This window comes from Strigops habroptila, chromosome 5 (genome assembly GCF_004027225.2).
Source record: "Strigops habroptila isolate Jane chromosome 5, bStrHab1.2.pri, whole genome shotgun sequence".
NCBI classification, from domain to species: domain Eukaryota; kingdom Metazoa; phylum Chordata; class Aves; order Psittaciformes; family Psittacidae; genus Strigops; species Strigops habroptila.
This window is the reverse complement of record NC_044281.2, coordinates 65,346,194-65,370,443: the sequence shown is the minus strand read 5'-3', so window position 1 is coordinate 65,370,443 and position 24,250 is coordinate 65,346,194. Positions and strand designations below refer to the sequence as shown.

Here is a 24,250-nt window from a genome sequence, read left to right as displayed (position 1 = left end):
GCAGCTGTATATGCTTGGCACTGTTCATTTCCCAGAAGAGTTCACCAGTATTCTAAGCTTTGGGATTTTTTTAATTAAAGAGGTCAAAATCCATTATATCAAAATTTCAAAGAATTTACCAATTAGCTGTAGTCTGCGATGCCCAGCAGGTGGCTTTTATACTATTAAAGGGAGATTGTTTCCATCTCTGATCAAAGCAAAAGCAAAACAAAGGAAAATATAGAATATTTTGGTGTACACAGTGCAAACCACATGCTGTGTAAATTATAGGTGAAAATTGTAAGTGAGAGACTGTTCTGTCAAGCCACTTCAATAAAAAATTGCATGTATTTTCGCACTGTTCCTCATGAGGATTTTAATGGTAATGTCTAAATCTGTTTAGATTACTGATTAGCTGAGAAGATTGGAGATCTTGCTATTCCCTAAAATGAAGATTTTAGCATTTTCTTATTTAAAAGTAAAAATGCACAATTAGGTAGATTAATGAATTTGCTAGAAGTGAAATTAGAAAAAGCTGAGTGTGCTGGAATGTTGCAAGATGGAAAAAATTTCCGATTTGCACTTTTCAATGAATCTAAACTTCCCGATTTTTGCCTACTTAAAAGAATGTTTGTGACCTTTTGACCCTTTTGTTATCCCTTACTCAGAAAGGCCTTTATTCTGTAAGGCTTAGGTATAAAAAAATAAAAAGAGCGTTAATGGCATAACAGTCCTTTCTGATCACCCTGTGTAAGATGTTTATGCGAAGTGTCAATAGAAGCAATTGGCCTAACTGTGTGACAACCTGCTTTGCTTGGAAATGGGCTAATCTCCTGTTTGGGTTATCCAGAGGTCAGGTAAGGATTTCTTTTTTTGCACTCCCCGTAGTGCGTGAGTACATAACCTGCAAACACTACAGGGCAGAAATCAGATGCAACTGAGCACAAGAATGCCTCAAAACTTTTTTTTTTTTTTTTAATCTTCCCCTTTTTGCTTTTCCTGATTTTTTTTTTTCTCTGCTTTATTTTAATTTTTCACTTCCTGATCCCATCCCAGAGATTCTACTTGCCATATAACACATAATGGTGACAGGAACTCTACCAATTTCAAAATCTGCTGCTTCACTTTGATGGTTGGCTTGTTGTTTGTTTTGTTCTTTCCAAACAGGCATCATCCCACTCTTTTTTGAAGTTCACATAGAAACCTACTTTAAATCCCAGTTTTTGAGGGCTGCCCCTGTTGCCCTATCACAGCAGGCTGGAACTCAATAAGCGCTCAGGCAAGCATAGCGGACCAGGCAATGGGCCTTGGCGGGCTGCATGCTGTGAACTCCTGCCTCACTGAATCGGCTTCTGTGTGTTTTTATAACTGTCTTTTTTTTTTTCCCTCTTAATTATGCCTCAAGGCTGTGGAAAGACAGCATTTATCTGTTTCAACAGACTAAGCAGCAAGTGTTCTGACATGTTTATCAGGCAAATTGTACCTGAAAAAAGGTAATTACACATGCAATCAAGTCCAGAAGTAACTGGGTGGTTAGGGGTTAATATACTGTTCAGCATCAGAAATATTCAGCTTGTGAGTAAGGAGAGTGGGCCAGAAGGACATAACCGACAGCGATACATTAAAAGAGTTACCTTTCTTTTGATGGAATATTTAATTTTGCAGAAAGGTAAGCAGGATATCAAGTGTACAACTCCTGGTTTTTATCTCCAGCTCCTGAATCACTGGTGCCTATTGTACAACCAAAGCTATTTGCTGACACTCTTGCTACTTCAGAAGAGATAATGGCACCATTCCAACTTGCACTAAGCTACCTTGATAATTTACAATTAGGATTTTTGTAGTATAACCAACACAATTGGTATTGTCTAATGGACACTGCCCCCATTTCCATCTGCAAAGCCCTCATCTCCTCCTTCTGTCTCTGCTGCTGTTGACTCTGTGTATAGCTAATTCCCAAAGTTGTGTTCTCTTCCAAGATTATTCCTGACAGTTGCCCAAAAGTAGAAAGGAAGAGGCATGTGTATGATATTTGAGGATGTGACAAGAGGCTCAAACAGTATTGAAAGGGCCGGATGGTCTATTCCAGCAGTTCCCAGCACACAAAATTCTCACATAATTACAAGATGGCCTAAATACATCCGGACTATGGCTGAGCTGCTCAGGACTTTAGGTAATATAACACAAAGCTTTACTGAGCAATGATTGCCAGTAATTTCTATCCAACCATGGCTATAACATCTATATATTGGGAAAAAGCAAGAATACTGATGTTGAAGAATAGGTCCAAGTGTCGTATTTGAAACTAGAATTTGGTCCCTAAAATCTTAAGAACCTTTTCCTCCCTGTAGCATCAATATTGTAATGTTTTGTGTTATCCAAAGCTGTTAGCTATCAAGGTTTTAAAGTAGGACCTTTTAACCAAAAAATAACATAGTATATTTTATAATAAAATTATTGTATTTAAAATTAAAGTCTCCTAATCAAAAATAGCAGTTATCTGTATAATGTAAGAGATTACTACAGCCTTTTATGTAAATATATAGAAAACCTTTTTTTCTTTTTTTCCAAGTGGTGTTTATTTCTAGTAGAAAGAGCTAATGTTAGACATAAAAGGCATTTAGAAAATGCATGGACATGAACGAAAAGTTAGAAAATCAAAGTATTGTAGGGCATCATTCAAAATACAAGTGCAGAACAGCAACTAGTAACTTGTTATCTATAATTTTAGAAGTATGTCTGTGACTAATAATGTGATGGTTTGAAAAGGCAACAGTGTTTCATATACAGTAAAAGGAACCTGAAGTGCTCTAATCATCATCACTGATGGTTCCAAGAGGTTGGGTAAAAGTTCCCTTTCTATCACACCTTTAGAAGAGGCAAATCCTCTAAATAAGGCAGAAGTGTCTATCCTATCTACCCTGTAAATGTAAGTGGGCAGTCTATTGGACTCTCTATCTGGTATACTAGAAAGAATAAAACTTACTCCTTTTTTGGTGGTTTTTTGTTTTGGTGTTTTTTTGGTAATGACTCATACACAGGTATACACACTTCTCTGCAAATTATTCCTGGTCAGAAGGGTTACCCTTGCTCCTACGGAAGAATTTTATGCTACATTGTAGAATTCTCAGGTGTAGCATTGCCTGTCTTTGCTTATTCTTATTTTTCATGGTTGTTATGGGATAAAGAGAGTACAACAGTGCCATTGTTCTTGCACAGTAGCGTACATATCTATTAGGTGCTTCACAGTATTTTAGCTGCATGATAAGCTGGTTCTGACAGAGCACCCTCGGGTGGCTCCTTAGGTGGGGCTGAGCAGCAGAGTAACAGTTTGCACTGCCTCCAGACTCTGAGAGTAGCGGGACAGATTGCCTTTCTGGCTGGTTTGAAGTATTTCCCATACATGTTAACCTTGGAAAGGTGCATGTGCAAAAGAAACATTTTTCCTCTTGTAATTTCAAGGCAAACAATGCACATTCTGACCTTGAAGAATTCGCAGCCAGCAGCTCCAGCGTGATGGACTACACTGTGTGGATTTTGACTGATTTTTCAGGCAGGAAAGTATTTATTGCCAGGACCTACTCTGTGCATGTATTTTTCTTGCTACACTGCATGTTAGTGCGGACCATTCCTTGCTAGACAATACACCTCATTCTCAGTTACTGTCTTGGTAATAGCAACAGTTCTAGTGGATACAGTAGCAGTAGAGAAATGTTACTTTAATTTGGTCTTTCATAAGTTGATTTTAGTTGCCACAACACGAACTGCTGTCACAGAACCAGCAAATTCTCCTGTACTTCAAGCTTCACAACTGAGAAGCCTTGGGGCAAGCTCACCTGAACTTAAATCCCCTAAATGTTTTCTGTTCGTTTTTTTTTTTTAATTGTAGCTGATACTTTTTTTGGCAAAATTAATGCTTTTATGACTAGACTTGTCCTTCATACAATTTCTCTTTTTCCACGCTAGTAGTAGTCATAGTATTTAAAACTGCGGAGATTTACAACCTTCTTTTATTTCAGTAGAACTTAACATATCCCACATATTACATCACTGTAGTATGAGTCACCTCAGCATGTCAAGCCAAATCCACAAAGTATTTTCATTATATCTTCACCCTGTGTACTGTGTAACATTACCAAAGGCTGTTCCTTCTCCTTGTGGTTTTGCACACACCTAGTCTCTGTCACATTATAAGATCATTTTAATATGCATCTATTGTGAATTAAAATACAGCAAAAATGTAGGGAAAACATTGATTTGTTTTGTTTTCTCCTCTATTGAACAGTTGGCCAAGTTTTAATTATGAAGTTTATATAGCTATCTGTTTCCATTAATTAAAAACCCAGACTTTTTGCATCTTCGTGTTCTTCTTTTTTCAATAATCTTTATGGATGAATTTCAAGATAACTTTATCCTTTACTAAGCTAAAAATGATTTACCAAATTATTAGGTAGGCCAGTGCTTCATTATCAGCTTTGTCCTTCCAACAGTATGTTCAAATCACATGAAGTAGCCCAAACATTTTTCTACATCTTTGAATGGATGGGCTCTATTCCTGATCGTATGCCTGTGGCCAGGACACTTTAATAGAGTTCTTTGTATATGAGGAAGAGAAATTCAAGTGCTTCATTTCAATAAGGCACACCTGTTTGCAGCAAAAGGTAGTGTGAATCAGAAAGAAGCAGAGTAGCAGCAGTTGAAGTATACTGCAGATCGATACCCCTGCAGCATGGCTGCAAGAGTGAAGGTGAATTTGAGGTTGTGCTCGCAGGAAGCTTTGTATGAGTAAATGGAGGTTATTTCCCATACATGTGTGATGGTCCTTGGACCAGTAGCTCATTTCTGCTAGACTGTCCTTGCTGCTGCTGACTGCTTGCCAGCCTGCTCCCCTCGCAAAGTGCCTGCATTGGCTGTATGTCCACCAAGTGCCAAGTCAGATGCAGGTGATATGAATGGCCAGGACACAGATCCGAAGAGCTGCACACCAGGCAGCTCTTGCCCACCCACAGCATACAGTACATGCTGTCAAAGCCCATTATGTGCAGCAATATGCCACAGTGCAGAACTGCAGCTGTGAGGAGGACAAAACACAGAATGTGTAATTGTGCACAGCAGCAGTCCAGTCTCCAGCAGTGTCTGCAGCTCCCTGTCCCATTTACTGCAGCAGCAGGGCACGTTTGTCACACTGCAGTCCCTGAACATGTGCACAGAAGGAGGGAAGGGAGCTATAATTGAGTGGCATGTGTCATTTGATTGCATGTCTCTTGTCCTTCGTTTTACCTGCCACGTGTCATGACAGCTGCTTTAACTTAGGAGATTTATTAGCATGAGGCTGGTTGTGTGCAGCTCTTTGACCAAGTGTGGAGCAGGGAAGAGGCTCTGTGTACATCCTGCTTGCTAATAATGTCTCCCAGGGTATTCACTCTTCAGAGCCAGGTTTGTCTTGGAATGCACAGAATATGCTTCATGTTCTCTTGGGACATTGTTTTACCTCATGCATTGAAGAGCGACAGAATCTATGGTCTTGTTTAGAGCCCCACATAACTACCTGTGCTTGGTCAGGTGACAAATGAGGTGTAATCTTCCACCCCAGCCACCACTATCATTGAGATGTCCCAGAGCCATGACGCAATCAGATGGTTGATTCAAGCACTGAAAGTATGGTATGAAAATTGCTTATGATATTAGCAGGAAAGTTCCTTTAAACTAGTCAGCACTGTAATTGTTTCAGTCATCAATGGCTTGGGGCCGCACATTGTTAACAAGGTACAGAGCTTTCGGGGGTTGTTTAGGGTTTACCGAGAATCCTCAATTTCAGTATTACAATAGGGATAAGAAATAAATTAAATCTTTTGCCTTTGGTTTGCTGAGGACAACTGCTGCAGGAGCATTGGCACGATCCTTTCTTAAGGGCCATCTTCCACATGGAGCCCATGGCAAGTGGCATTGTAATTAGTAGTAATTTATCAATACATTCTATTTGCTTCTCTGTAAGAGAGAGGGAGCATGCAGTCTCCAGATTATATAGTTTGGGTTCAGCTTTGTCTTGTGCATCTGCCTGGCCTATCTTCCCACTCTTTTGATCCCACTTTTGAATATATCACACAGCCTCTATGAGGACTGGGCACTACCCACTGTTCTAACACAGGTAATAAGATGTGCTGGTAACATGGAGTAGCAACTGAGGCTGTGGGTTTCACAGATACCACTAATTACTGAATTATCAGAGCCTTCTCAATTCTGTTTGCTTACTGACTAAATGCATGTAGTCTTTAGCCCAGTAGGAGAATTGATGGTGCCCATCCTGAGAAAATGCTTTGTGAGAAAGAACCATTTACATTTGACCTTGATGGCTATCGTGGATATGTAGTCAGTAGAAAATGAAATAGCCTCCTTGCTTTTTATACACCTTTTGCCCATATGAGATAGTTAAATGTAAAATCTAGATGTCACTGAGGTTTGTAATGGTTCTTGGAGGACTTTGGAATGACAGAGCAGTAACTGTCAGAGGTCTATTATAAAGCCAGGAAATGTTACTATGTATTCATAAAAGGCTATACTACAAATATGGAAGAAGTAATTAATTAGAAAATAATTTATTTGAATTAGACAGTTTGTTTGAAAATAACTTAAGAAAAGGGTTAAGAAATGGAAAAACTGAAGATGAGAGGCATATAAATTTGAAGTTGTGAAGACCAGGTATATGCTTTTATTTTGTAATTAAGTTGGTGTTACAATTTGGGGGATGAGCATTACTGGAGAGCTGTGACGTTTTCTCACACTGAGGAGTCTGAATAAGGCAAGGCTCTCAGAGGTGCAGTCCTTCTCAGCGTGAGAAGCTGCTGGCTGCAGCTCTGCCTGCTGGAGCAGGGGCTGCTGCTGGTGTGCCCTGGCTCTAAGAGCTCTGCTCTGGCTTAGCAGAAGCAAATGTTTGAAGTGGACAGGATTCTTTATTTAAATAGCAAAATGGTATGACTTGCAGTAGTCTGTTATGTTCCTTAAAGTCGTTTTGTTACGGAAAATCCTGTTCCACCCCACTTTTCCAACGTTACTGATGTAGCAAGGCCTCTGGGCAAGCAGGGGCTTTGGGTTACACAGAGGACCCAGCAGCCATGGACACTATGAGCTGTGGCAAAGTGTTCCTAATGGTTCCACATGCCTATCTTAACAGTAGTTCTGGCTAACACAGCACAGTCTAAGAACAAGCCCATGTTAGCCCTCAGCAGCATAACAAGGCCAGGCATCAGACACGGAGGGAAGCTGGGGCACCCACCATTAACGTCAATCGGAGTTGGGCCTGCCAGCCCGCAGGTAGCCGTGGGAAAGCCTCCCACCAAGCAGGGCTGCCTGTATGTGCCCCAGGCAGCCTAAGCAGGGTGCCCCGTGGTGCCTGGCCTGCACCCTGCGATGGCAAGGGGGAATTAGGCATTGAGGGCTGTGAGGATGCTGGCTGCTGGAGGTTAGGCGTCATGTCCACTTACACAAGCAGGCTGTTCTATTGAACAGCAGCTCCGAGAGGGTGAGTCAAAGGCCTGATTCGAAACTGCAGTGTTGTGATTGGAGGCTTTTTGTTCCCCCATTTAAGCATTTGGGGTTTGTTTGTGTCAGGTGTGCCTAGGGCTTAGGGCTGAGTCATGGGGATCAGTCACCATGCAGAGTGCAGCAGGAGCTGTTTAATTCACTCAGCTGAGACTACGTGCGCCTTTGGTTTAAATTACTGTGAGTAGCAACAGACACGAGTATCCCCTTCTTGCTCCCCATGGTAAAGCAAGCTCCTGAAACACCTAAGCCTGAAGCCATTAGCATCCCTGCCTAGGGCCGGACCTGTACAGCCGCCTCCCAGCGCACGGAAGGAGGCGGGAAGGCGTTAAAGAAGGAAACGAGCAGGTGAAGGGGCTGTCGGCCGGGCCCGGGACGGGCGGGCGCCTCCTTCCCGCAGAGCCGCTCGGCGCCCCCTCACGCGCCTCTCCCCCCCGCAGCTCTTGGACCTCTTCATGGTGTGGGACTGGTCCACCTACCTGGCTGACTACGGGCAGGCCACCTCCAAATACCTGCGGGTCAACCCCAGCACGGCCCTCACGCTCCTGGAGAAGTAAGTGCCGGGGCTGGATGCGAGTGGCGGCGCGGCGGGCGCGGGGTCGGGCAGCTCCCGGGAGCTGCGGCGGCCAGAGCCCGGCGGCAGCGCGTCGCTGTCCCGGTGCCGAGAGCGGCGGGCGGTGCCCGTGCCTCGGTAGCAGCTCGCTGCTGCCCGAGTTGCCGCTTCGGGGAAGGGGAGTGCGGCGGTAAAGCCGGTGCGACCGTTTTCGGCTGGCCCGGGTCGGGGGGCAGGGTAAGGGAGGCGCGTTGCCGCCGGCCGAGTGTCAACTTGCCTTTAAAACCTGCATCCAGATATGGGGTGGTTTAAGGGCATTTTCTAACGGTGTTTCCTCTCCTCTCCTGCCTGCGGTGAATGTGTTTTGCAGAGTTCACAGAGGGTACGTATCGCCTATCCTGTTACACAAAGACTGTTGCTTCAATATATTCTATTTCCCGAATTTCGTTTTAAAATCCATTGGTGCGGGAGATCAGCAACGCCGATATCGGGTAATTTGTTGGTGAACAAAACATGCCCGATCACTGAGTCTGAACTTACCGTGGAAGCAGATGAGACTCACGGGTTTCCGTCTCTCTGAACGCAGTTGGTAGGGTCGGTTTCTTGCTGAAGTTGTATTTGCTTAATACTTGTGAAAGTAATATTTGTTAAAACGAGTTCCGCATTGCGGAAGTTTAATTCAAGAACACACAGATAACAGGTTTTGTAATCTTTTGGTTCTTATTAGCGGAAAGATCAAAAGAGGAACAAAAATAAACCTATTTAAATAGTCGGATTTTTCCTTTTCAAGTTATGCTTCTAACGTCTCTGTATAATTTGCTTTTTTATTTCTCCAGAATGAAAGACTCTAGCAAAAAGAACAACATTTTTGCTCAGTTCAGGAAGAACGATCGTGACAAGCAGAAGCTAATAGAGACTGTTGTAAAGCAACTTAGGAGTTTAGTGAATGGTATGTCCCAGCACACATAGGCCTGTTACATCGACCGTTTCTCATCATGCCAAGACGTATTTCTTAGCCACTGTTTCTACCAAGCAAACAACTATATCAGTTGATATACGTTAGTTTGACCGAGTAAAGGAAAAGTGCAGTCAATGGCTTGTACATGGAGTCTTCAGCAAACGATCTTTGTACATATTTTTAATGGATTGAATACTATTTTGTATATTGTAAACAAACGGTGACAAATGAGACTGTACAATAAACCCCAGCTCAATCGTATTGTACATGGAACAGCCAAACTGTAAATACATTATTTAAATATCCACAGACATGGTGTCCAAAATTTTGCTCCGGGTAGGAATTATTTGAGAAACGATCTCTTAGTTGCTGTTTTCGGGATGAATCCTAGTTTAATGTTTTTTAAGCATTGAGATATCTGCGTTTCAGATGCTGCCTATCGTTTCCCTGCATTAAATGTATATTAGCCTTAAAGTGATGGGACATAATTTTGTATACCAGGTTTTGTAGTCTGAAGGTATGAAAAAGTCGTCTGATTTTTAGTACCTTTGAAAACTAGCTGAGAACTAGACTTAATATTTATTTAGCGTTAGGGCTTATAGGCTTTATTCTCCAAAAGGGTTTAATCTTGAGGTTGTGAATGTAAATAACCATTTGAGTTATTATGTGACATTTTGGTTTGGGTTTGTTCCTCAGGGTTACTATTTCTAACTGTACTTTTTTAAGATCCCGGGTTATTTCCCCAGGTTGCAGTAAGGAATAGATTTGCCACTGCTGGTTTCGTGCTGCATCTGTTTGTCAGTACGCGCTTTCTACCGACAGACCCATCCCAGTGATCAGCATTTCCTCTCACCGCCGGTCTCTTTGCACTGTCCCCTCCTGGCTGTTTTAGACACAAAGAGAATGTCTGACAAATACAAACCAAATGGAACATGTAAAAATAATGTACATTTTCGCTGTATTTTTAAGTTATTGACGGTCTAAATACAGTAATATAAACTTCACCCGTACTCCTGTTTAATTTCTGGAACGCACCTCAGAGCCGATTTCGTTGGGACCTGTACAGGTCCCGGCTCTTTGGTGATGTACCCCCGGGGTAGGCAGGCGAGGCAGCCCCGATGGCGGGGTGCGGGCCGGGGGGGAAGGGGCTGCAGAATCCCCCTAGCTGCCGGTGCGGGGCGGCGGCGGAGCCCATGGAGTGGGGCTGGAGCACTCCCCGGTCGGGGGAGCCCGGGACGGGGCTCGGTGCCTCCGCCGGGCGGCGGGAGGGGCCGGTCTGAGTGGGCTCCCTGGGGGATGCGGGGCGGAGGGGGCATCCTGCGCAGAGGAGCCGCCGTCCAGCCGTGGAGCTGGCGCTGGCTGGGACGGGAAGCGCCGTGGTCGGCAGCGCCGTGCCGTCGGGGGGGCACCAGGCCCCCCGCCCCGCGGAGAGGGGGGCTGCCCCGGCCGGCCTTGCTCGCCCTGCGCCCCTCAGTCGCTCTCCCCGGTTCTCCCGCTCCAATCATCGCACTTGGCCGCGCTGCTTAAATATGCAGCGGATACGTCATCTCCGAAGGTGGATCGGGCGTAAGTGGCCAATATCTATATAAATGTGGCCGAGGGGCGAACCGGCAGCAGGAGGCGAGCGGGGCCGGGCGGGCAGCACCCGGCAGGGCCAGCCGCAGAGCGCCCGCCGCCGGCACCGGAGTTTGACAGCCGCCGGGGCCGCTCCCCCGGGCCGCCCGTGCCCCCAGGGCGGGGACCCGCCGTCGCCCCGCGCCCGCCCCATCTGCCGCCGCCCGGGAGGAGGATGCCGGCGGGGCTCTCCTGGCCGGAGGCGGCGGCGCTGGCGCTGCTGGCCCTGGCGCTGCTGGTCATCCTGTGCCGGTACCTGTGGGCGCTGCGCTGGAGCCTCAGCCGGGACCGCGGCAGCGCCCTGCCTCTGCCCAGAGGCTCCATGGGCTGGCCCTTCTTCGGAGAGACCCTGCACTGGCTGCTCCAGGTGAGGCGCAGGGGGATGGGGGCGGATGGGAAGGGGCTGGCGGGAGCGCTGGGCTGACCTGCAGCTTGCCCCTAGGGCTCCCACTTCCACAGCTCCCGGCGGGAGAAGTATGGGAACGTCTTCAAGACCCACCTCCTGGGCCGGCCGGTGGTGCGAGTGACTGGTGCTGAAAACATTCGCAAGATCCTGCTGGGCGAGCACACGCTGGTCAGCACACAGTGGCCCCAGAGCACCCAGATCATCCTGGGCTCCCACACCCTGCTTGGCTCCATCGGTGATCTGCACCGCCAGCGCCGCAAGGTGAGCCTCACAGCTGCTCCAACAGCACACACAGCCCAGGCAGCACCTCCTGCCCAGGCCTGCGCCTCGGTGGCACATGGGACCCCTCACTTTAACCACCTGCCTCTGTTCCCCTCCCTTCTCTTAGATCCTGGCCAGAGTGTTCAGCCGCGCTGCCCTGGAATGCTATCTGCCACGGATCCAGAAGGTTGTGAGCTGGGAGCTGCGGGGCTGGTGCATGGAGCCAGGCTCCATTGCAGTTTATTCCTCCGCTAAAACCTTAACTTTCCGCATTGCAGCTCGGATTCTGTTGGGGCTCCGCCTGGAGGAAAAGCAGTTCAAGGACCTGGCCAAAACTTTTGAACAGCTGGTGGAGAACCTCTTCTCCCTGCCCCTCAACATACCCTTCAGCGGGCTGCGCAAGGTACTGCGGCCTGCCCTGCTCCCTCTGCCTGGGGGCAGGGGCCTGGGGCCTGGCGGCACAGAACTTCTGTCCCCAAGCCCACCAAGGGGCGCTTCCGATGGGCCAGGACATCTGCAGCACCCTGTTCTAGGTCTGAGGGCCTGGTGTCATGCCCACCCCAGCTGTATCCCCTTCTCTTTGCACTTCTCACTGGCTCCTGGTTGGCTTCCAGCACCTCTGGGCACTGGCTCCAGCTCATTGTACAGCACAGGGCTCCTCTTCTCGCTCACCCCATGTGTTGCCTCTGTTGGCTCTGGTTAGTCCATCATGTCTGGTCCTGTCCCACCTCATCCCGCCTGGACTCATGTCAGCCCATGGCAGAGGGGTCTGTGGGCATGGGCGCAGAGCACCTCAGGTTAGTGCTCCCTGTGCACATCAGAGCAGGCTGAGGACTTGAGACCCTCTTATGGTCCTTGGTTTCTTGTCACCTAGCAGCAGTGAGACAGCGAGAGGTCCTGGAGGGGAACATGGCAGAGGGACAGCCTCCTCTGCCTCTTTCAACCTGCAGTTTCTTCCCTGCTGCCCTGCCCCTCCTTGCCTGCCTCCCTGCAATCCTGCTCAGTCTTGTGTCCCACCCCTGCTCTCCCATTTCAGTCTGCGTTCCCTCCTCTGGCTTTGGGTTCTCCACCCTTGCCACAGCTCAAGTCTCCCGCCCCTTTTGGCCAGGTCTTGCCCAGTGTCCCAGTTTCGCTGTGAGCTCTACCCCACCAGCTCACCTTATCAAGCCAGTCCCAGTTCTCCCCAACCTCCCTGCTGCTCTTCTCCATGAGTTCAAACCTCTTGTTTCCCCTGTCCAGTTTCCCTTTGCAAGTTGTTTCCAGTGTGAGCTTTCATCCCCCATCCCTCCCTGCCATCTGTCAGGTCAGTCACAGCCTGTCTGGCCCTAGACCAACCTCTTAAACTTGCGTTTAGGTCCCCTTGTCTTTCTTCTTGCTCCCTGCCCTGTTTCCTTGGCCCAATCCTTCCCACCTCAATTCTCAGCCTTTGTATCTTATTCCAAATATCTGGTCATGGCCATCTTTCATCCCAAATCTCTGGTCCTTCTGGCTTTTGCAGAAGGCATCTTGATACACAGCCATGCACTATCTGACTCCATTTCCTGTCTCTTGATTTGCTGAGATCTTACCTGAATGTTTTGCTGCACAGGAGTGCAACGCAACCAGAGATGAGCTGGGTGTGACTGGTGTGTCTTTATCTACTATACCATGGTAAAGCAGCTCATTTGTTCCTGTCTCAGATGTGCCTTGCAGGTGTGACTCAGTTTTATTAAGTTGCCTCTTCTTGTCCCTTTGGACGAACTTCTTTTGGACCTGGTACAACTGTGGGTTTGTTCAGCACAGATGCCTCTGGACTCAGCACCATGGGTTTACCGCTGCCTTTTCTTCTCAGAGTTTTCCTGGGACTTGTATTTGATTCACAAGAGCAAGACAACAGAATCTGCAGCAGTTCCTCCCAGACTGCTGCTTTTTGCAGGGCTCTGGGGCTGATTAAACAGTTCTTGCTGTTACAGATTCTGGGATTAAAGATTGCCACACTTGGGGTCCCCCAATCTCTCTATAGAGGGGGGTGGTTCCTAAGGCTCTCCTGAACTATATCTGCTTCCCACAGGGAATTAAAGCACGGGACATGCTACATGAGTTTATGGAGAAGGCTATACAGGAAAAACTGCAGAGAAACAACACAGAAGATCACAGCGATGCCCTGGATTTCATAATAAATGGTGCCAAGGAGCATGGCAAAGAATTCACCATGCAGGAGCTAAAGGTAAGGAGAACCCCACCTTGCAGTGTCTCTTCCGGCTTGGTGGCTCTTTGAGAGGCTTGGGCTGAGGGAGGTTGTTGGGTACCCAATACCAGCCACTGGCTCCTACCCTTCTCTTACCATCTCTGAGGACACCATGTCCAGTGCAACTGAGAAACCCTGGGCTCAGCAGGCCCATATGCTCTGGTGGGATTGTGCCTCTGTATTAGAAGAGAGCTGGTATTTAAAAACGGAAAAAATGCCTCTTCTACCTTTCGTCTTCATGGCCACCAGGCTTCAGCCTGCCTTAGGGTGCTGGTAGGGTTATATGGCTGCTCCAAGGCTCTGTATGTCAGTATGCACTTGGTAATCACCAAGATACTGCCTTGGAAATATTTAGAGCTAGTTGAGTGCTCCTCAAACATCCCCCAGCATCTGGCATAGTGGGACGTGTAGTTCATGCTACTGTATTCCTTGAGGCTGCAAGGAATCTCTGAGATGATATACCAAAATGGGTCCAGGGGTGGAATGATGGATTCCAGGCCATACCTTATCACCTTATTATTAATTAGGTCATCTAGCTTGTGGATTGCTGTGATGCAACATAATGCATCACTGTGATTTAGGGATGAACCAAGTAGTACTTACTGAGCCAAAACTACCAACTGAATATGAATACTATTTTGCCAAAGACCCTAGGAAAAAATTGTACTGCATCATTCATAGCTCCATGTCACTCGGTGTCAGTGGATGACAGACTGCATTTATATAACAAGGTTTGAAGCAATTGTGCATGGGTGCAGCAGTTGAATATAGTTTAAAAGTAGTTTTACCATTTATTTAGGTATTTCAGGAAAACTATCTAAAGACTAATGTTTTATAAATATTTTGCAAAAGTGTAACCTCTAAATCTAAAATATTTGAAAGACTTTACAGTGATTATTAGATACGATTTGAACCAGTGTATATTCTTAAAGTAATTTTATTATAATTATTATATTATTTATTCTAATAGAATGTTTTTATTATAATTATTTTTAAAAAAATTGCCAGATTCAAAATGTGGTTAAGATTGATTAATCTCTGTTAGTATTCACATGGATATTACATGTGAACAATTACATGGTCTCTCTTCATGCCACAGCTTATGTAGCCACACTGTCAGAGGCTGATGCAGGGAGACATACAGGCTGATATTTCAAATCACAGAGCCTGCCTTAAATTTCTTCCATGTTATTAAAATGTCTTGGGTTTTAATTGCAAGTGGTAGAACTGAGAGATTTCTTTTCATCTGGGTCTGCTAACTTGTGAATGTAAAAATTCCTGCTAACGCCTGCAGGAGGTGTGGTAGGGGTCGACAGGGATCTGTTAGTTCAGAGGTTTTATTTCGGCTGAAAGCTGCCCTTGAGAGCTGCGCTTTGGCAAAAGCCTCTAGTCCAGCCAGTATATGGTACTGGGGACCATAGCAAAGAGTAATCCTTATTACATTACCCTTGACCTTACCGACTTGGGAGGAAAGCTCAGAAGAGCTGGATTAGAGGTGAAGTGCACTCACCTCTGCTGTGTTTCTGCATCAATCACGTGGCAAGTATACGTCCAGTTTGTACGGAAATGGAAGAAGGGTGTCTTGTTTTGGTCTCTGCCAACCCAGGGTGGGTGCAGGTTTGTGGAGAGGGGAGACAGGGGAGACCGAAGCTCCCTGCACAGGGACAGAACCTGCAAAAAGTGAGAACAGTCTGAATCACAACCCATTTAAAATGGCATTCAAACTTGTCAAAATATTCCTTCCTCTCCCAGGAGTCAGCAATTGAGCTCATATTTGCTGCTTTTTTCACCACGGCTAGTGCCAGCACCTCTCTGATCCTCCTGCTACTGAAGCATCCCTCAGTGATTGAAAAAATAAGGCAGGAGCTGCTGTCCCATGAGATGTACCAGCAGTGTGAACACTGCCCTGCGGGACACTGCCTGGACACCCTTAGCACCCAGAGCAGGGACAGCAAGAAGCCACTTACCTGCCCCACGGCCAAAGATGCTCATGAGGATCAGAGCCAGCCCCCAGGCCCAACAGGGGCAGGTTCCCATCAGCCCTGTGCTCCTCCAGAGCCCACGTTCCCCCAGAGCAGTCCCTGCACTGGTCCCCAGCTCCAGGCACCGCCAAGGCAGAGCTGTCGCTGTCCCTCGGACATCAGCCTGGAGAAGCTGAGCCGCCTGCGTTACCTGGACTGTGTGATTAAGGAGGTGCTACGGGTGCTGCCCCCAGTCTCCGGAGGCTACAGGACGGCACTGCAGACTTTCGAGCTAGATGTAAGTGCCTCGCACGCCAGCGGGCTGCTGGGGAGCTGCTGCCTGCCAGTGCCTGCAAATCCCCTGTGTCCGGCACAGCGATGGTACTTGGCAGTGTAGCACAGAGGAAGGTGGCACCCAGCAACCTCTGTGGTCCCAGTTGGGCTGGGGAGAAAAGGAGCTGCGGAGCAGATGGGCAATATGGTGGGGCTGTTCCCAGGCACCCTCTGCTCACTCTCCACTATCACAGCCGGCTGCAAAGGTATTAATGCTCCTCTCTTCCCCTATTTTTTTCAACAGGGCTACCAGATCCCCAAAGGCTGGAGTGTCATGTACAGCATCCGTGACACACATGAGACGGCAGCTGTCTACCAGAGTCCCCCCAGTGGCTTTGACCCCGACCGCTTCAGTGTCACCTGGATGGAGGCTGCAGGCCGCTTCCACTACATCCCCTTCGGTGGTGGGGCACGGAGCTGCATCGGCAAGGAGCTGGCACAGGCCATCCTCAAGCTGCTGGCCATCGAGCTGGTCAGCACGGCCCGCTGGGAGCTGGCCACCCCCAGCTACCCTGCCATGCAGACTGTGCCCATCGTGCACCCTGTTGATGATGGGCTGCAGCTCTACTTCCACGCCCTGCAGCCCAGCCACGGCAGAGAGGGGTGAGCCAGGGGTATGCTGCCCCCCTCAGCCCTGGTGTTGATACTCCTCCATGGTTGCCAGGGGCAGGTCTCTGATGGTCCCATGGCACTGGGTCACTGCAGAGCAAAACCCTGAAGGTCTTTTTATTTTTCCCCTCCTGGTGTGCAACCCGGTAAGGAAGGCCCTGCAGAGTCCTGCCCCTGAGCACCAGGTGGGGACTCAGCCCCAGCCCAGGGGCAAACCCAATGAAGCTGCTGGCAGGGAGCGTTCGCCATAGGTGCTCCATCCATGCAAACCCCATCCCCATGCAGGTCTCCAGCCACTGGGGATGGGGGGCAAAATTCCCAGCCCTACAGCCAAGGCTCACAGAGCTTCTGTCATGGGGTTATCTCCTGGATGTGTTATAGTAGAGGCAGGACCAACATCCTGCACAGTGTAGCTTCTTAGGTGTAAATGGAAGAAAGATGGGGAGGCTCTGCAGAAAAACACAAGCCAGGGCTGCCCAATCCTCAGCACCAGCTCTAGCTAGAATAATAGGGTGAAAAGTGGTTTTTATTGTAAATATTTAATCTCATTCCTGCACTTCCCATTAGAGCTGGCACAAAGAGGACATGTCTCATTCACCCAGTAGTAGTAGCCATGTATGCTGTGTATCAGCATCGTGCTGCTGCTTGGGGCCTGCCATGAAGCCCCCTTCTGGGGTCCCTGCAGGATGCACTCCCCCATCCCTGATTGAGTGATCCGACTGAAGCAGGGGTTGGGGCTTTGGGGAATAAACACTTGGAAAAGGGACATTTCTGAGTATGTCTGATTTGTGGCAGAAAGTCCTCTGTTCCTGATGGTGCTGTTCACACTGCAGAGGGAGCATCTGCAAAATCACACAGGCCCCATGGCGGGTGGCTGGCCAGACTGACCGTGTCAACTCCTGCAGCCTGGCTCTGCCAGGGAAAGTGCCAGGACAGCAGCTCTGTGGGTCCATCCAGGATTAGTACCTGGGGCTAAGCCTGGGTGCTGAGGGCACCTTTTTAAATGGCATTTGAGTACCACTTGCCTCATTGAGACATGGGGTATTTCTCTCCCATCTAAAATGAAGTGAGTGCTGTTGCTTGTGCACTGAGAACAGAGCTGGGCTCAGGACCCTGCTCCCCTGCAATGTGTTAATAAGCTCCTTTCAGCTTCACCTCTGCTCTCCACTGTCACACATCCTGCATGGAAGCAGTGGGGGAAAACATACACCTTGTCCTTCCAGTGTGTTTTGGGCTTGGTGGTACGGTGTGTATTGTGTGAAAAACGAGCAGCAGCTCAACCTGTGAGGGCAGAAAAGCGGCATGAGGACAGCATTCCTCTGGAAATGCTCTTGGGAGCTGCCCTGTTCCCTGAGTCTCTGTTATTGTCCTGCTTCAATGTCAGGCTACAAACGATCTTGCCCTGGCCAGTCCCCCTTGCACATCCATGCTGGAGCTCTGCAGTGGGGCATGTGCTGCCGTTAGCTGTCAGAGGGCTTCGCAGCCAGCATAATGCTACCTGGGGCAGAAATGTGGCTCCCAAATGTGACAGTTCAAATCTGGAAGAGGTTGAACTGCAGAGCTGAGTTAAGCGCTGTTGGCAGGTCGACCCCGTAGTGAACCAGAGCCTCTGCCCCTCCTGACCTTGTCCTGAAAGGTGATTCTTTCTGGCTATCAGAGGTGAAATCAGTAGGTGGTGACTGCAAGTGGCAATGACTAACTTTAATTAGCAGGAGCTGCTGGCGTGGCTGTGACCCGCGGGCAGCACAGGCTCCCACCGCGGGCAGGGCTGCCTGCAGCGCCCAGCACCGGGCACGGGAGGGCTTAAAAATTACCCCGAGTGCTAACGACCCCCGTAGCCACCCGCTGGAAAATGTAACATGGATCTAGTTAAAAAAAAAAAAGGGCTTGAAACTGATTTTGTTTGCAGATAAACACGAGCATTTACAAACGAAGTGTAATAATTGTTACTTGTAATCAAAGTTTGTTCATATTAGGCTGTTAATTTCTTGACCCCCTTCCAAGATGTTTTTAATTATCCCTTTCACTCTTTACCATTTGATTCTTTTTGAGCCGATGGCTGGGGAATACACAGCTGGGTAGATAATAAAGCCTTCCTGTGGCAATTATCGGTGCTCAGGCCACCGTATCTCGTTATTTTGATAGACAGTGAACTTGGCACGGTTGCCGGCCGGGTTCACGCAGATGTCACGGTCCGTGTTGTAGGTCACAAGCAGGTCAGCGCCCGGCAAGGGGAGAGCGCCGGGTCAGGGCCCGGCCGCCGCTCCCGTTCAGCGCCGGCCAGGCCCTGCGGAGGCGCGCCGGACCCCGAGGGGCTGTGCGCCGCCGGGGGCGAGGATGTACCCCTGTCGTGGGCAAGGGGCGGCGGAGGCGCGCAGACAAGCTCCCGCAAGGCACCGTAAGAGAAGGGAGGGTCCCGAGTGATGCGTTGATTGTCAGGAAAATAATAATTAAAAGTGACATCTCTCCCTCCCCTACACAAACACACACACAATTTCCAGTGTTTATTGAGCTTGTCTGGGAGCAAGACAGCAAAAGTAACAGGGAGGCAAAAGGAGAAAAAAGAAAATTAAGAGGAAAAAAACAAAACAAAAAAAAACCCCAAAAAACCCCCCAAAACCAACAACAAACCGAGCACGATAGTTTATTGGTAGCAACAGTGCCCAGCGGAGCGCCCCGCGGCCCCGTCCTTCGCGGCCCCGCGGCCGTGGTCCGCGCCGGGTGCCCCTTCCCCAGCGGCTGAGTCCCGCAGACGGCGCCTCCTGCGCCGGGACGCAGCGGCAGCCCCAGCGAGCGCAGACCTCCCGCGGCCTCGCCGGCCGCTCCTGCCCGGAGAAGCCGCTCGTTTCCGGAGAGCAGCCCCCGGTACCTGTCGGCCAGCTCCAGGAGGGAGCCTCTCCGCGATGCGGCGACCGGCGGGGTGTCCGTCCGGTGCCGAGCGCCTCTTCCCTGCCGCGGCAGCCCCGACGGCCCCGGGATGCCGGCGAACCCCAGGCAAGGGCGGGCAGCAGGTCCCGGGGAGAAGAGCCGGGCACAGCGGGTTTGGTGTTTCCTTTCCGCGCTCACCTCCCTTTCCCTCGGTGACCCGCGCTTGAACCTGCCTCGGGAGGCTGAGACGGGCTGCAGACCGCGGCTCCTTCCTCTGCGGCAGGCAGAAATACAAGCCGGGCCGTTCGAGGTGAACGAAAGGACAGCGGAGCTTCCTCCGCCGATGTAGCGGCACAGCTGCGGCTCTGCCCGGTGGCCCGCCAGGCTCTCCCAGCATGGGCGACTGCCCGCCCCGTCCGGTCCCCAGCACTGGACCGCGGCTCGGGCCCCTGGCTCGCCTTTCCCAGCCGGCGACAAGAGCGGGGTAGGCGAAGGACCTCCGCAGCTTGCGGGGCGCAGCGGCACCGGCCGGGGAGCGTCCCTGGAGTTAGGCATCCCCGAGCAGCCGGGTCCCCGGGTGCTGGAGCAGGACATTGCTCGGCGCAACCAGGTGGTTTCTAATGAGCATCAGCAATAAATCCGAAGAAGCGGCCGGTCCCCGGCTGCCAGCTGTCGGCGGCGGACGCCGCCCGCTCACTGGAAGCGGTGCAGCGGAAACGAGCCCGGAGCTGCGGCCGCCGAGGCCGCCGCGTCCGGCAGCACCTTTCCTCCCCTCGGCGACTGTCTGCAGCGGGCGGGATGCGCCACGCAGAGCAAATAGTTAAAGATTTCGAGGGGAGGAGCCAGGCCACAATCCGCAATTAAAGATGAACTTTGGGTGAACTAATTTATCGACCAAGGTACGGTGGGCAGCAACCTGGGAAGGGTATAAAAGGCAGCCCGCGGCGAGCCTGGCCCGCGCACTCGGAGCTCCCGGGGGGCCGGGCTGGACTCGTTCCCCAGCCATGGGCTTCTCCGCCCTGGTTGCGAGCGTCCTGTGTACTTTCCTGCTGCCACTGCTACTCTTTCTGGCCGCTGTCAAGCTCTGGGACCTGTACTGCGTGAGCGGCCGTGACCCCAGCTGCCCGCTCCCGCTGCCCCCGGGCACCATGGGGCTCCCTTTCTTCGGGGAGACGTTGCAGATGGTGCTGCAGGTAAGGCGAGGTGATGCCACGGGGAGCGGAGAAACGCCCGGCTCCTCCTCTGGCTGCAGGGGAGGGAGACGAGCAGCAGCTTCACCGGGCTCCCGTGCCCAGGTGGGAAAGAGTTGTTTTTCATGCCCTTTTCTCTTCTCCTTTTAACATTTATTTTGTTATTCCCTCCCTTCCCCCGGCCAGAGGCGGAAATTTCTGCAGATGAAGCGCAGGAAATACGGCTTCATCTACAAGACTCACCTATTCGGGCGGCCCACCGTGCGGGTGATGGGCGCCGAGAACGTGCGGCACATCTTGCTGGGCGAGCACCGGCTCGTATCCGTGCAGTGGCCCGCTTCGGTGCGCACCATTCTGGGCTCGGGCTGTCTCTCCAACCTCCACAACGGCCAGCACAAGCACCGCAAAAAGGTACGGCCCCGACGGCGAGCGGGGAGCGGGTGCGGCCGCCCCGGGCGCGGCGGCTGAGCCTGTCTCCCCCTTCCTTCTCCTCCTCGTCCTGCCGGGCAGGTGATCATGCAGGCCTTCTCCCGGGACGCCCTGCAGCACTACGTGCCCGTCATCCAGGAGGAGGTGAGCGCCTGCCTGGCACGGTGGCTGGGTGCCGCCGGGCCCTGCCTGTTGGTATACCCCGAGGTGAAGCGCCTCATGTTTCGCATCGCTATGAGGATCCTGCTGGGCTTCCAGCCCTGCCAGGCCAGCCCCGACGGCGAGCAGCAGCTGGTGGATGCCTTTGAAGAGATGATCCGCAACCTATTCTCGCTCCCCATCGATGTACCCTTCAGCGGGCTCTACCGGGTAAGGCTTGGGGGGCACAGAGGAGAGGGGTGCCCCTGTAGCCTGGGCAGCAGGGAATGGCTGGGAGGGATGGCAGTAAAGCTCAAGTCCCATGTTGCTCTCCCTGCTGCTTGGACAGGGCTTACGGGCGCGCAACATCATCCATGCCAAGATCGAGGAGAACATCCGCGCCAAGATGGCCTGCAAGGGGCCTGAGGGTGGCTACAAGGATGCACTGCAGCTGCTTATGGAGCACACACAGGGCAACGGGGGGCAGCTCAACATGCAGGTGAGGTTCCCCAGGCCCAGATCTGTCCCTTTCCCTCAGCCTTTCTATCAGCAGTACACTTATCTTTTGGGACCAAAAGGAAGAGGCAGGAGGTGCTCCCTTTCCCAGCTTGCATAATGCACTGGGGTGCAGAGGCTGCAACCAAACTGCTAGATAGAGAGCCATGTCCACAGGCAGCAGAAGCATCACCCCCATCCTAGCCCCTGGATGTCTGCTCCAGTCTGGGAGTAATGCACAGCGTTGTGGCAGAATGGGCCTGGTAGAGATACTGTGTTCAAACCCTCTTTTACCCCTCCTCTGTCCTCTCTGTCAGGAGCTGAAGGAGTCTGCCACAGAGCTGCTGTTTGGGGGCCACGAAACCACTGCTAGTGCTGCCACGTCACTGATCGCCTTCCTAGGGCTCCACCATGATGTCCTGCAAAAAGTGAGGAAAGAGCTGCAGGTGAAGGTGTGTGCCCTCCCCAGAGCTGTTTCGCAGGAGGGGGAGTGTGAAAGTACCTCCAGGAAAGGTGTCCCAGACAGGGCTCCCTCTGACCCAGCTGGTGCCCTACTTTTGGGGGGAGGCAGGTAAACATCATTTGCTCAAGGGTGCTAGGAGTCCTGGCTGCTTCTCCGTAAATGTCATGGCAGCATCTTCCTTTCTAGGGGTTACTGTGCAATCCCAACCAAGAGAAGCAGCTGGACATGGAGGTCTTGGAGCAGCTGAAGTACACAGGCTGTGTCATCAAAGAGACCCTCCGTCTGAGCCCACCTGTTCCTGGAGGATTTCGAATTGCACTCAAGACCCTTGAGCTAAATGTAAGTGGGGCTTTGGCTTCACTCCTCAGAGCAAAGTACTAGTGCATACACATAGCCTATCTGCCTTAGGGTGACCTGCAGGAAGCTAGGAGGGGAGGTGGGGTGCACCAACGTGACCTGTGCTGACACTTCACCTTATTTAACACAGTGTGCATGTCATGTCTTCTTTCCCTTCTTTTGATAGGGTTACCAGATCCCTAAAGGTTGGAATGTTATTTACAGTATCTGTGATACCCATGATGTGGCAGATCTCTTTACCAACAAAGAGGAATTTAACCCAGATCGCTTCATGTCTCCATCTCCAGAAGATTCCTCTAGGTTCAGTTTCATTCCTTTTGGTGGGGGCTTGAGGAGCTGTGTGGGCAAAGAGTTTGCAAAAGTCCTTCTGAAAATATTTACGGTGGAGTTGGCACGGAGCTGTGACTGGCAGCTGCTGAATGGACCTCCTACAATGAAAACTGGCCCCATAATGTACCCTGTGGACAATCTGCCTACCAAATTCATAGGTTTCAGCGGCCAAATCTGAGAGCTCAATGCTTGCCTCTGGCTAGATTTCTCCATAGCATCTAATGTGTACATAGTAACTTTTTATAGTAATGAAGGCCTTTAAATATTTAAATTTGTAAATGTACAATAGTTATTTATGACTTCTAAATATTTCAAAAGGCTATATTTTCCCCAAGCACTACAATTATGGGTCTCTGATTCATAATTAGATAATGTTATTTCTATAGAAATACATTTTCCCCTATTTAAAAGTCTTATTGAAAGCTGGCCAGCTAAGCATTTGAAGATGTTTCACAACAGTGTATGTATTAAATATTCTTAAAGACATTTGAAACAATGGTAACTAGCTACTCCTCAGAATTACCTACAATGGTTACTGTTTCAGAATGTTTTCAGTATTATTTGTATCTAGATCTTAAGTTTTGTGTGAATTTTGAGTTTGATAATAAAGTTTATTTTTGATGATCCTCTGTATGAAGATCTATGTGTATGCTAAAGAGTAGCTTAACCAATGGGTCTAAAGGATTTGGTCGTAAAGTCAAATCTGGTTTTGCGAATGAGCTATTTGCTATTTCTGTGCTCAGAACTCTCCCCTGCCTCCCACTCCCAGTGTGGTTCTCACTTCTGAATAGTAAATTGGTTTAAGTTTTAGCCTGTAAATGGCAAGAGCAGTGCAAAAACATATACACAGTCACTGAAAAGAGTATGGAGTGATAGCAAGTGCTACAGGTCTCCTTATCAAGTACATAATCTAGAGCCATAGTAAATCAGAAAGTAAAGGGAAGCAGAAGACTAATGTGTTACGGGAGTCTTTCTCTGTAGCTACAGAAAATAGGTTGAGGGGGGAAAAAAAAATCCATAAATGTCCTCCCATATTACCTCTGTAAACAGACCACTGGATCTCATTCTGTGTTGAGTCTGCTGCCTATGAATCTTTACTTTATGAAGGTGTCTCTTATCAGCTGGTAGAGCAAATAAAATCTGCTGAATTCTTCTTGAAATGCGACAGCTCTGCCTAGGTCAGAGATAGAGCATGCATTTGGTTTAAGAACTTCTTTCCTGGAATTCAGCAAAGTGAAAACTAAGAGGGAAGCACTAATGTGAATTGATTAACAGGGAATCAACTGTTGAGATGCAATTCCCTGGGGGTATGTAAGCAGGGCAGATAAAATGCCCTAGGCATGACCCCTGTTTTGGCTTAACCATAAGGGTTTTTTTTTTTTATGTCCCCCCACCCCCCCATTACTGCACCTATTAGTCTTCCCTCAAAAGTCAAACAACATAGGCTGGCTTTATAAACATCTACAAAGTAAACCAATGTAATTCAGTGTCATGAGCACTTATAGCACCATATAGACTAATCTGTTTGCTTCTGGAAAAC

General features: G+C 49.6%; 3 protein-coding genes across 6 annotated transcripts in view; all 3 read left to right on the top strand.

The window, feature by feature from the left end:
* Positions 1-10,033, top strand: part of EXOC6 (exocyst complex component 6) — a 91,061-nt gene extending 81,028 nt beyond the window's left edge. For 2 of the 4 annotated variants that reach the window (XM_030486603.1, XM_030486600.2), the window contains 2 exons: positions 7,959-8,071; positions 8,908-9,334. In XM_030486603.1, coding sequence (XP_030342463.1) covers positions 7,959-8,071; positions 8,908-9,040 — 246 coding nt within the window. In that variant the 3' untranslated portion in view covers positions 9,041-9,334. Of the gene's footprint in view, positions 1-7,958; positions 8,072-8,441; positions 8,454-8,907 lie in introns of all 4 variants that reach the window. The other 2 variants (XM_030486599.1, XM_030486602.2) reach the window with 2 other exon arrangements.
* A 785-nt stretch (positions 10,034-10,818) lies between these two features.
* Positions 10,819-16,438, top strand: LOC115608775 (cytochrome P450 26C1). Its single transcript, XM_030488098.1, has 6 exons — positions 10,819-11,010; positions 11,086-11,310; positions 11,438-11,713; positions 13,361-13,516; positions 15,290-15,796; positions 16,076-16,438. Exons 1-6 carry the CDS (start codon positions 10,819-10,821, stop codon positions 16,436-16,438), a joined length of 1,719 nt encoding a protein of 572 aa, XP_030343958.1.
* A 3,864-nt stretch (positions 16,439-20,302) lies between these two features.
* Positions 20,303-23,334, top strand: LOC115608393 (cytochrome P450 26A1). The gene is made up of 7 exons (XM_030487148.1): positions 20,303-20,501; positions 20,685-20,909; positions 21,009-21,296; positions 21,415-21,564; positions 21,878-22,012; positions 22,210-22,362; positions 22,547-23,334. The coding sequence occupies exons 1-7, from the start codon at positions 20,313-20,315 to the stop codon at positions 22,886-22,888; spliced, it is 1,482 nt and encodes a 493-aa protein (XP_030343008.1). The 5' UTR covers positions 20,303-20,312; the 3' UTR covers positions 22,889-23,334.
* Positions 23,335-24,250: the final 916 nt, after the last annotated feature.

Coding starts and splice junctions, on each gene's coding strand:
- LOC115608775 (XM_030488098.1), top strand. CDS start 10,819: ATGCCGGCGGGGCTCTCCTGGCCGGAGGCGGCGGCGCTGGCGCTGCTG. Junction 11,011..11,085: donor CCCTGCACTGGCTGCTCCAG/GTGAGGCGCAGG, acceptor GCTTGCCCCTAG/GGCTCCCACTTCCACAGCTC. Junction 11,714..13,360: donor CCTTCAGCGGGCTGCGCAAG/GTACTGCGGCCT, acceptor TGCTTCCCACAG/GGAATTAAAGCACGGGACAT.
- LOC115608393 (XM_030487148.1), top strand. CDS start 20,313: ATGGGCTTCTCCGCCCTGGTTGCGAGCGTCCTGTGTACTTTCCTGCTG. Junction 21,565..21,877: donor GGGGGCAGCTCAACATGCAG/GTGAGGTTCCCC, acceptor CCTCTCTGTCAG/GAGCTGAAGGAGTCTGCCAC. Junction 22,363..22,546: donor TCAAGACCCTTGAGCTAAAT/GTAAGTGGGGCT, acceptor TTCTTTTGATAG/GGTTACCAGATCCCTAAAGG.